Source organism: Phalaenopsis equestris, unplaced genomic scaffold, assembly GCF_001263595.1.
Source record: "Phalaenopsis equestris unplaced genomic scaffold, ASM126359v1 Scaffold000472, whole genome shotgun sequence".
NCBI classification, from domain to species: Eukaryota; Viridiplantae; Streptophyta; class Magnoliopsida; order Asparagales; family Orchidaceae; genus Phalaenopsis; species Phalaenopsis equestris.
In genome coordinates this window covers 15,027-27,375 of record NW_018164913.1, presented here as the reverse complement: position 1 = coordinate 27,375, position 12,349 = coordinate 15,027, and the positions used below count along the sequence as shown (strand labels likewise).

The window sequence follows — 12,349 nt, the reverse complement described above, 5'->3', positions numbered from 1 at the left end:
TATATTATATTGATTTTATTTTTTTTTAAACTAAAGAAGATATAAAATTCTGCATTTGTTTTACATTAAACAAAATAACTCATTAATATATTTAAATGCCAATGAAATTCCAAGCTAGAACTTCTTAATGAAGATTCAAATGTTGATTCCAAAGGAGGACAGTCGAAAGGTGCGATAGCCAATATAACAAGTATAGATGACATAATTGGAAGGTTACATTCCCCTTATTAAGCCAAGGATGGTGGTCATGGAGAAAAGAAGTTGTATAGAATTTCCCAAAACTTATAGCATGATTGGACATCGGTGGAACTACATCATACCCATGGGAGGCAATTGACGACCCTTATTTATTTTTTTCTTTAAAAAATATTATTTTTATAAGCTTGTCCACTCTTAATTACCAACTTTGACCATTTCCCATGAGAAAAGGTAGAAATTAGTTTATTTTTCTATGAATTAGTTAATTAATTGAATTAAAATTCATAACCTCTACTTTTTTATGCATGATATATTTCTTCTTATGAATTTGGTGATATTATCTTATTAATTGTTACTTTTTTTGTTAAAAATAATAATATTATGTATTTTAATCATTGATCTATTACTATAATTATATTATTTAAAAGGAAAATGTGCATATGTAGCATACAAATGTCATTTAGTTGCATGTTTACATACATAGCACTTTGGTGCTTTAAACATATGCATGAAAATATGTATTTCACTTTTAAAAAGAAGTAATAAAGTTATTTTTCATGTGATAATAAATATTTGAGCGTTATAGGTGTAAATATGAAATTTTGGGTGTAAGATATGTAAATTCATAAGAACTGTGTGCTATGTACATAAATGCCCCTATTTAAAATTTTGTGCACTCCGAAAAAAAAAAAGGAATGGCTCTATCCTATCGTGGACAAGCAAGGAATGAAGAATGCTTTTAAGTTTTTATATTTATGGCTTGTTGAATCATATAGGTTCATAATACATACATATAATATATAAGCGAAAAAGAAGCTTAAGTGGGGAAGAAATTCTCTTGAGCACATGGTCGTAGGTTTAGGCGGCTCACTAGAAATCATTAGCTTCTATAAGTGAGCAGACGCTTGCAAGCACATGAGAGAGAACCAATGCAAGAATGTGAGCCCGCATCAAGCATATGTGAGCGCTACAATGCATAACTTTTTTTTTAGAAAGCTCAATGGCTAATATATTAAAAAGAAAGTATGATACAGATAGATTGTGTGGGAGGGCCCAAACATGACACCGTGCCCACACGATAACAACTATATGCAAATGGTTCCAAAAAGAGAAAATACAAAAAAACAATACATGAGAGACCTAAAGAAAATAAAAAACCAAAAAGTGTCAAAATACAGAATATCAGGTAACTAAAGAGCGACCCAATTTTGCTTTAACTCTGACTCTAGTTCTAGGAAGGGATCCAGCTAATAAATTGGTGAGATGAGTGTCATTGCCAGCAGTAACCATTGTGTCATCTAATAAATTCTCGAGCTCGAGTTGGCCTTCATTCTTTTCTTCTTCCTCCTGAAATAAACTTGTTATTCCTCATCCGAAGATTGGCTAGCCTGGTCAGTGGATTGGTCTAAAGTGTGTCGGGCATGTGTAGGTTGTCGAACATTAGAAGTAATTATTTGTTGCACTAGCTGATCTTTTATCGGATCGAGGGAGCGGGAGCACCCTCTTGTGTCATGCATGTAAGTGAGTATTCTTCAATAACAGTGAGTGATATGAACACATTTAGATCTATACATATAGTGTGGTGTTCTTCATCAGGAACTACGGTGTTGGCAAGGGGGGTCCACAGGCAAATCATACACCAAATCCTATATTGTGGGAACTTCCTCCACAGATTGAGCAGATGTGTCCATAGCATTGAGATTAGACCCCTCTTTGTTTATTTGAGCTTTAGCTTTCAAATTTGGATAGAGCCCGTGACTTTTATCAAGTGTATGACCAAACATCTTTTTGAGCTTTAGCTTTCAAATTTGGATAGAGCCCGTGACTTTTATCAAGTGTATGACCAAACATCTTACAGTGGGTACAATAAAAAGATGTGTTCCATAAAAATTTGTTGTCAATATCCATTTTGAGTTGTGCCCAACCAGACTTTAGTAATATCAGGTAAGGTAATATCCCTTTCAAAAAGTATTCTGGCCACAGAAGGCCTGGTTAGGTTAAAGGTTGACATATTTAGCTTCATAGGATCTTCAAAAATGTCTCCAATAGAAAAAAAGAACCAGATGATTAAAGAAATGCAACTTGAGACCAGATAAATTAATCCATACTGGAACGGTAGGAGACTCGTGATTTGGGTCAAAATCAGGAGACCACTTGAGTAACTTCATTGATTTACCTGCAATGTTGAGATATGTTTTAGAGAAAATCCGAGCATAGTTTTCAGCTAGGGTTAACTAGGGTTAACTAAATCAACACGTCTCTCCTCCAAAAGTCTCACTTTTCACTTGCTTATAAGTTTGAGATCGTCAGCACTCTTTCTGATAACTTCCATAGGTGGGTGCCCCCATTGAAATTTCTCAATAAGGGCGAACTTCAATTTCTCATTTAGAGTTGAAATTTCTGAATCAGATAAAAGTTGTGTTGCTTTCTCACTCTTCCTACTTATCTTCTTAAGAAAAAGGTAGTCGCTCGTACCATCATGACATTTCTTATAGTTTGAGGGAAAGACAACAGTAGATTCCGTAAGATGATTACCCACGACGTGGGCGAAAGAAGCTTTGGCAGAATAAGAAGGAAGCGCCATACCTACGATCCTTCAGCCCACAGATGCAAAGAAAGAAACCAGACAGTCCGATGGAGCTGACGGTTGCGACCAGCGCGAAGGGGAAGCCCCTCAGGTCAAAGCAAGCCCTGCGAGAACGATTACGAGAACAGTAGACGGACGGAACAAGAGAAAGAAACTCTACGAAGAGGAAGAAGACGGAACAGCCGCAATCGGGTCGATGCCCAAGACGAGCCACGATCGGGGCGACGTACGAGAGCAGCTCGACGAAACTCTATGAAAATAGAGGAGCGAAAAAATGACGTAGCAGAGGCTAAGGTTCGCCGTGAGGCGAAACCCTAGCAAAGCATATATATATATATATATATATATTGAAAGGACAAAACTAGATTGGTTGGGCGGAGCAACAAGTGAGACTTGCTAGCTTGAACTGAGCATGCATGATACCATGCCAAGCACATGCAAGTGCAATGAGCGCAATTAGTTTCCATGGACTAGCGACTAAGGTGTATGACCAAGGGAAAAAAAATTCCATCTAGTTTTAATGATTACAAATAAAGGTATAAGGTATGTCAAAAGCCATAATTAATATATGTTATTTCTTCTACTTTGGTGATTGAATTCTTTGAACAATTGAGAAATTAATAAATTCTAGGGAGTGGTTATCAACTTGTACAGATGATGCATTTGCTTTTAGTGAATTATTTCCACTCTTTTACTTTCTTATTATATCTTGCTATAGGTTTGAGAGTGTGCTTGATTTTAATCAAATTTGATACAATATAGTTTTCAACAAGGGTGATAAATTAAAACGTTAGATGATTTTCGTGATATTGGATTCTTGGTTTCATTTCTGGTAGAATGTTCTTAGAATTTTGGATAAATCTATTCCTATTGTGTTTTTTATCATCTTCAAGAAGGTAATGAATAATGATTAGAGCGTATTATGATCTATAAATTTTGTGTGCTAATAGCATGATTTTTTTTAATTGATATTAGATGTGCAATAGAAACTCATGGATCTTAAAGCATCAAACATCATTCATTGTACATATTATATAATAATCTGAAGTTATTTTTAATTATCTTGTCTGATATTACTCCAATCACCCCTCTATTACGCTCATTTATCAATTTATCAATCTTGATTTTGAAACATATCCATCCAAGAATTCTCTTTTCTGACACCTAAAGTTAGCCATCAATAATTTTTTATTGCCTAACATTCAGATTCTTGCAACATTAGTGGTTTAATTATAGTTTTTTTTTTTTAATAAATTTATTTTAAAAATAACTCGTAACTCGCAAGCTTGACTTCAAGAACATAAATCTAACTCATATGAAACTAACCACAAAAACCAATATATATTCAAATCAAATTCAAACAAGGAACAGAATATAAGTTTATCAAAGAGCAACTGAATTATACAAACCTAAAAGTTCACGTGCTCATAATAAAATTAGAAGCTAAACAAAATGCACGGAAACAGTTTTGAGCATTCCGTGTTGCATATAATCTATGCATTAATTCTTTATAATCCAACTTACCATCTGGACTCCGTGTAGTAAAATAGGCTCAAAACATAAAATATAAAATAACTATAAAATGCATTACAGTTACATCAAAAAAATAGTTCTGTTGGTTTGCAAATGTAATATAAGAGGTTAATGCATTAGAAGGAATAGGTCAGACTACGAGAATATACTGTCAGCCAAAAAACATATTTATGAAATTAAAGCAAAATATAATACATTTTTACCAAATTTATAATCACACCGGCATATCGAAAGAAAAGCAAAATTAAGCATGTTTGTCAATGAATATGAACAAAAAATCAAACAAGCATCATAAGCCATAAAAATATAGCATAACAATGACTGCATCCTAATTACAACAGCAAGTTTAGAAGCATGTGAGAAAAAAAAAACTTAAATGCTGATAAAAGAATAACCAAAAAAACACTTTCTTTTCAGAAGAAATAAGGGAACTAAGGAAACTAGATCATTGTCTGAATGTGAGATACCTGGTAAAAATACCAAAAGAAACCATATTCATAGTTAGCCACCGTACATATGAATGACACGGAAAGCCTCCTTGAACGTCTAACTTCTGCAAGGCCAGTTCTCCAATCCTGATGCTTCCACAAAATGCCGTGGTCCTCTTCATGCAAGCATACACATTGTTCAATAGTTTCTACACCACCAGTGTAATTTGTAAAATGAGCATCAAAATATTTGATGTAACCCAAACAGTCGCAACCCTGAAACACATTTAAAATTTTATCATATGAACCAAAAATTCAAAGAGAGACACGACAAAAAACAACAACTTCACCTTCTTTAGAGAATGCGCATTTTTCCCAAGCCCATCTTCACCAGCATCAAATGCATTCTTTCGGTAGTGTGGTTCATTTGGATCTCCATACGGAACAACCATTTCAACAAAACTCAGCCTATGAGCTATAGACCTACGTCCACGACTACCATCAATATATGCAACAGAATGGATTACCAAACCCTCTCTAGGAGTGAAACCAATTCGGAAGTTCCACTGTTCCATAAAAATAACACTTGTGCTCAGAAGAACATTTGGTTTGAGTAGCATATATTGGGAAGAGAAGAAAATGCATACAGCGCATATTAAAAATACCTTCTGCCACTCAACAAAGTAACCATTGACGCGAAAACTTGGGCCTTCAGGCTGATGAATGTGTAGAGGCTTCAAGTCACTTCGGTCAACACCTCCCCGTGTTTCCCCTGGAGTATAGTTTCTCAACGGATCAGCAGGAGGTAGAGGTACCAGCTTTCTATCCTCAAATTCAATAATAACCATATTCTGAATATCAACGACAATATGGATGCCTTCAACAGGACGAGCATAACCATTCTCCATGGGGCAGTCACTCTCAGTTCTACAAAAGATCAACGGTTTAGCCAATCTGCGGCTAGGGGCGTCCGCTTCGCCATAGTAACCAACACACCTGCACGAATAAGTTGAAAACAACAGTAAGAAAAAAAACAAGAAACATCTCAACTACATAGCAATAACATATCTCTAGATGACAATGAAAATGGAATATTTAAAAAAGATTTACCATGCATCAACCATAACTAGATCCATGTCCTCAATGCCTCGCTTCCTCATAGCTTCCCTGAATGGAAGGAAATCTTTTACTGTAGCTTCACATTCTGCGTATTCCATAGCATCCTGTAGTTGTGAGGTAACAACAAGATAAACCTATTGCATAAATCATGACCATATATAATTGATAGAGCAAACAGAACTAGTTTAACCAAAATTTTCATTTTGGTTGCATTATCGTGGCCAAAGTTTCTGTTTCAATGTCGCAGCCAAAATTTTTCTTTATAAAAAACATGTTATTTGAAAATGCATATTATTAAAGTAATTTTAAAGGAATAAACATTTATGCACCTACTAGATCATGGCCACGAGTCCTGATAACTATAAAATACATTGTCGCCCTAATATATATAAGCTTTGGGACCAGCAGGAAGACACAATTTTTCAGATTATGCTAGTTTTTTATGTATTTTACATATTCAAAGCTATAACAATTAATAATAATTGATCTTAAATTTAAAATACATATCATGAATAAATTTAAGTGATCAAAATGAATTATACTTTCAACATGTCAATTGAAATTCCAAACTACAAACATCTGCAATAATAATTCTTTGTACTTAATGTTTTTTTACATTATTTAATTTTTTTAATTAGATATTTTAAGTGGTTGGTTACATTTTCTTTTTTTTTTTTTTTTTTTTTTTTTTAGAGCTTAACAAAAAAAATGTTATCTTAAATAAATAATTATCTTAAGTGGTTGATTACATTTTCTTTTTCTTTTTTTTCTTTTTTTTTTTTGAGAGCTTAACAAAAAAATGTTATCTTAAACAAATGAATTTATGTTCTTTACTATAACTGATAACATAAATATTCAACTTCACATATAACTAACACCTATATAATTGATTGAAACTAAAACTGATACTATTAGACAAATTTAAACTTCAAACACATAATTTTGTAAAATTTCTGCAAAAAATTTATAGTACAATACAAATTTATTTTAAACGAAAAATGAATTTCAACTAAGTTGTAACTTCAAATTCAATCATACTTTACATTGTATTTGTAATTCTTCGTGCCAAACACATCATTTTCTAAAATCCACGCAAAAGATCTCCAATACGCTAAAAAATCTCCCAACCAAAAACACCCAGTGATTTGGTAGTCAACCAGTACATTCCCCCAACCCAACTATGAAACAAATTGGTCATGGAAAATTAAACGCTTTGTTAGGAATAAAAAAAATAAACTATGCACAAAAAAAGGCCAAACCCCAACGCAAAAAGAAAAGGAATTGGTATAGAGAAACAGAACATGGCTGAAACTAAAACCGATACTATTAGACAATTTTATAACATAGTTGGATGAAATCAATCTAGAAAAATTTTGGACGATTTTCAAAACCTTCATTTGAACAAAACAGCTGCATCTATAGCGCAACACCATTCGCATCTACAACTCAACACAACTAGAGTTGTGAGATTGGCTTAAATTTGAAAAACACTGAAAAATGAGATAAATTTTCTTTTTGCTTTGAGCTTAAATTAAAAGACAACAAACCAACTAACATGCCAAGCTCATCTTAAATTGAACTTGAATTGAATTAAGCTAGAACTTGATTGAGCTAGCTCGATATTAGATTGAAATCCATTTTGATTTAATATACATGAGACCATATGAGATTAAAGGTGAATTGGTGCACTCGATGGCCGACTCGATACTCATTCTTATAAGAATTGTCTATGTTTGTTCATTTATAAAATTGGATAAGCTTGAACGCTAATTTGCTTGTTTATTCATGTTTGTAAAAATGTTGGGTTACTATTTAGCAAGTAGCTCACTAAACACTTAATAAAATGCTTATTTAGTGGTGGCTTAATTATTCATTTGATGATTTATTGACATGGGAGCTCCACACTGGACCCTTTTCGCGATCCCTGCCACAATCCCACGAGGCCACGACATGTGTTACAATCCCGCGAACTAGACCGAACGCAAAAAATCTTCAAGCGACCAGAAACTGGTCAAACTGCGAATTGAGGGCTGACCAACTCTCCTTACGTCGAGTTGGTAGTGGGCCAAATCCTAATTACATCGGGTTTATATATTTGATTCATATGTTTAGGTTTTTATTTTTTTTGAGTGTTTTGTATCTGAATAGCCACCAACATCACTTCTTCCCTTTGAGGGATGTATCCTAAGATTCAAGATGGTGCATCGGCCTGTATCTTGGTTTCTATGTGTGTTTATCAATGCTTTAAAAACTTGACCGAATCGAACGGTTTGACAGGTTCAACCGTGAATCGTCATTCGATTGGTTCGGCTCACGCTCAAAGTTGTTTCTGCATAGAACTAGAATTGAATCGGTCGGAATTGGTGACAGGAGAACTGGTGAACCAACCCAATTTTTGAGAGAACCAGAAGGTTCAAATATTATTCAATTTTAACCTTTTGATTTTGATCAAATGACCAAAAAATAATTAAATTTTAAAAAAAAAGAAAAACATGTCCTGAAATTTTTATTTAGAATATTGTTCAAAATATTAAAAAATATTATCTTAAATTAAAATATCATTTGTTGAATTGATAAAAAAGATATTAATATATCATTATTATATTATTTAAATTATATTGAAATAACTTAAATATTTATTACATAATCTGGTTCGACATTCGGTTCAAACCAAGTTGAACCATTGAACCTTGAACTCTTACTTCTTCTATTTCAATGTCCGGTCTGGTATCACAACCTTGGTGTTTATCCTTCCACCTCGCTGCCCTGCACTCTTTGTTGCAGCAACCTTTTGCTATTTTTTTCTACAGTTTACTCGTTGCCCAGCCATTCTCCTCACCGCCCCCACCCAGTACACGCTCCATCGTTGCTCCAGCCCCTTCCCCCATGCTATCTTCATCTCGGACAACCTGGCACGTCCATATTTGTTATGTACTACTGTCTGAAACCCGGGAAACCATTGTCTTGCTTTATTGTTTTTGATCACCTCGTCCACAATCCCGCTGCCTTCCAAACGCTTGACAATCACCACCACCACCCTGAGATTCACCCTAGCCATGTGGTATCAGTCGTGTTGTTGTTTTTTTCTATTTCAATGTGTCACACATGTCGTGTTTGTTGTTGTTTTCACTTTCAAGTGTTGTGAGTCATGTTGTTATTTCTTATTTCAGTGTGTCGTATGTTGTGTTTGTTGTTGTTTTCCCTTTCAAATGTGTTGGTTGTAATTACCTATTTGCTTTCAATAATAATATTTATTTTTCCTATTGTGTTTTGGGTTAACTACTATATCATTTATTTTATGTCTTTGTGTTAAATATCCTACTTTCCATGCTATTAATATTTTATGTATATTATTAGAATTACATGTATGAAGGAGATATAGAACATGGTTAAAGCTAAAACTGATGGTATTGGATAATTTTCTAACAAAATTAGATGAAATTAATCCAGATTAGATTTGGATTATTTTCAAAACCTTCATGTAATCAAAATAGCCATATTGACAAATATAACACCATTTTCATCAATAAATCGACACAATCAAGGTTCAGAGATTGGCACAAAGGTCGGAAATCAATCCAACTGTGACCAATTTATTTACTCTGATTAGACAAGAATCAAATATAACGATCCAATCAAACAACCAAGCTTAGCTCAAATTGAATGTACATTGAGGCAAGCTAGAATTCGATTAAGCTGGCACAAGATTAGATAGAAATGTATATGATTATATGCATGATGCATATATATATATACATATATACCTATATATATAGATGTATACATATATATACATATATATGTATATATACATATATATACATACATATATACATATATATACATACATATATACATATATATACATACATATATACATATATATACATACATATATACATATATATACATACATATATACATATATATACATACATATATACATATATATACATACATATATACATATATATACATATATACATCTATATATATGTACATGTATATATGTATATGTATATATGTACATGTACATATATATATATATATATATGTATATATGTACATGTACATATATACATATATATATATGTATATATGTACATGTACATATATACATATATATATATGTATATATGTACATGTACATATATACATATATATGTACATGTACATGTACATGTACATGTACATATATACATATATACATATATATATATATATGTATATATGCCTCATCCTAGCGCCTTATGTTATGGTCGAGCGGATCCCATCTTCTCCCCCGAAGTAGCACATCTGAAAGCCTCCTATTTCAAATTGACAGGTTTTTGGGGCTAGGCATGAGGGTAGGGACCTCTTTCATTCATAGCACGACATGACATAAGCTATTTCTGGAGAGGCAATCCATTCTATTCTCTCTTTCAAATGGTCCTAGTTCAGTTAGCCATAGCATATTGAATCCGGCTTGACACAGAGGGAATGCAATAGCGGTTCCATGGTATGAGCTAGCAGCGATACATAAATCGAGGGTAGCTTGTCTAGGAAGTTTTTATACGAAATAAAACCTAAAGTTTGAGCATCGCATCAGGTTTCTGTGATTAGCTTGAGAAGTTGATGCCGGTTTGGTTACCATATCCCGGAAAAGCTTTGGATTTCTTCATGACCGGCACTCGTAGAGCGTAGAGACTCCTGCATTTTCTTTTTCAGCGGGCATAATAAGAGTCTGTGCCCCACTGCCTTGTCTTCTGAAAGTTTTCTTATTCTTCTCCGCGTCGATTCCGCTTTTTGCGTCGCGTCTCCTTCGTCGTCTACAGCTCTACTCGAGTTGTTTTCGCAGGGTGTCCGCTTCTGCGCTCTACTCGAGCTGATTTCGCAGGGTCCTCGTTCTGCGTCGTCCGCTTCTGCGATTTGGGCGGACAGCGTCCTGTTCGCTGCAGCCTGCAGGGCGTCTTACTGCTTAAGCTGAATTTGCGGGGTTTCCGCTCCTGCTCCCTATTTCTGGATTCGAACTTTGCTCTTCATTGCTTTCTTCGTTGTTTTTAACGTCACACCTCCATCTATTGAGGATGGCTTCGGACATATCATATGTTGCTGCTCTTGTGGGTGTCAACGCCTCAGGTACACCTAAATTGTGCTCTTTCTCTCCTTCGTTTGAGTGAAAGGATGATATCAAGAAACTTGGTAGGAAAAATGGGAAGCCTGCGATCTTTTTTACAAAAGCTGAAAGTATTCAACTTGTTTCCTTCTGTCGACTGAATTTGGTTGGGAAATTTTTGTATAGTTATCCCAAAATGGAGTTAATTTGTAAGGAATTTGAGCTTATGTATCTGGTTGGAGAGTGAAAAATTGGATTATTAGATGGAAGACACATTCTCATATAAATTAATAATGAAGAGGATTACACGTATTTATTTGCTAGAAGGATAATCTGGATTGATAACAAAGCAATGAAGATTCTGAAATGTTGTGGATTTTGACCCTCAGACGGAACCTCTGATCATTCCGGTTTGGATGCACCTCCCTAATCTGAAATTTCATTATTTTACTCAAAAAGTTGTACGCTATTGCCTCAGCTTATGATAAGCCACTCAAAACTAACATTCCTACTTATATTATTTCCCGTCCATCAGAAGCCAGAGTACTTTTGATTGGGCACACAACATGATGGGTATTGACAAAAGGTGGTGATTGAGTCTTTTCCTTCGTATTGTTCGAACTGTAGTATGTTCGGTCATTCCAGTTCTCAATGCCACCATCTACACCCTCAACTCAGACCAAAAAAAACACAGTACTCCGCCAAAGGCAGTGATTTCATCTCCTCCTGATCAGCTTCAAGTTATTGACTATATTGATCATCGAAAGGATACATCTGAACAAGTCACTATTCTCGCAGACAATATGACAATCATTCAGTCCCTTAAACCCCCTATCGTGGGTGAGAGGACGATTCTTTAGACCCCATTAGCCCTGAAACCTATCACCGTTATTACAGGTGAAAATACTTCTACTGTTTCACTACCGCCTCATCATGTCGAGCAAGCTGTAATTGTCACTCAGGTTCATAGGGATCATGTTGTGCAACAGCCTACACATGTCTAACCAACTTTGGAACAATCTATTAATCAAATGAGTCAATCATCGGATGAGAAATGACAAGTCTACACATCGAGGAGGAAGAAGAAGAATGAAGACCTACTTGAGCTCAGGAATCTGATGGATGATACTTTGGTTATTTCGGGCAATGACACTCACCTTACTAATTTGTTAGCAGACTCAATTCCGAGAACTAGAGGTAGAGGGAGGACTAAAGTGAGACGTCCCCAGCACTTTTGCACCATTTGGTGGCTTTTTGGTTTTTTATCTTTATGTATTTTTGCTTTATTTGTGTTTTGTTTGTGTTGTATTGTGTGAGTTGAGTTTTCTTTTAATATCTCTCATCCATTTCTATATCTTTTCCGTTTTAATAAATTAGCACTTGGGCTTT

General features: G+C 34.5%; 1 protein-coding gene across 1 annotated transcript in view; it reads right to left on the bottom strand.

Moving 5' to 3' along the window:
* Window positions 1–12,349, bottom strand: part of LOC110027977 (primary amine oxidase) — a 44,096-nt gene that overhangs the window by 17,558 nt on the left and 14,189 nt on the right. Inside the window, exons 4-7 of the mRNA XM_020729649.1 lie at window positions 5,857–5,969; window positions 5,412–5,742; window positions 5,097–5,312; window positions 4,786–5,022 (exon numbers count right to left, since the gene is read on the bottom strand). Of these exons, the coding sequence (XP_020585308.1) occupies window positions 4,786–5,022; window positions 5,097–5,312; window positions 5,412–5,742; window positions 5,857–5,969 (897 nt within the window). The remainder of the gene's footprint in view (window positions 1–4,785; window positions 5,023–5,096; window positions 5,313–5,411; window positions 5,743–5,856; window positions 5,970–12,349) is intronic.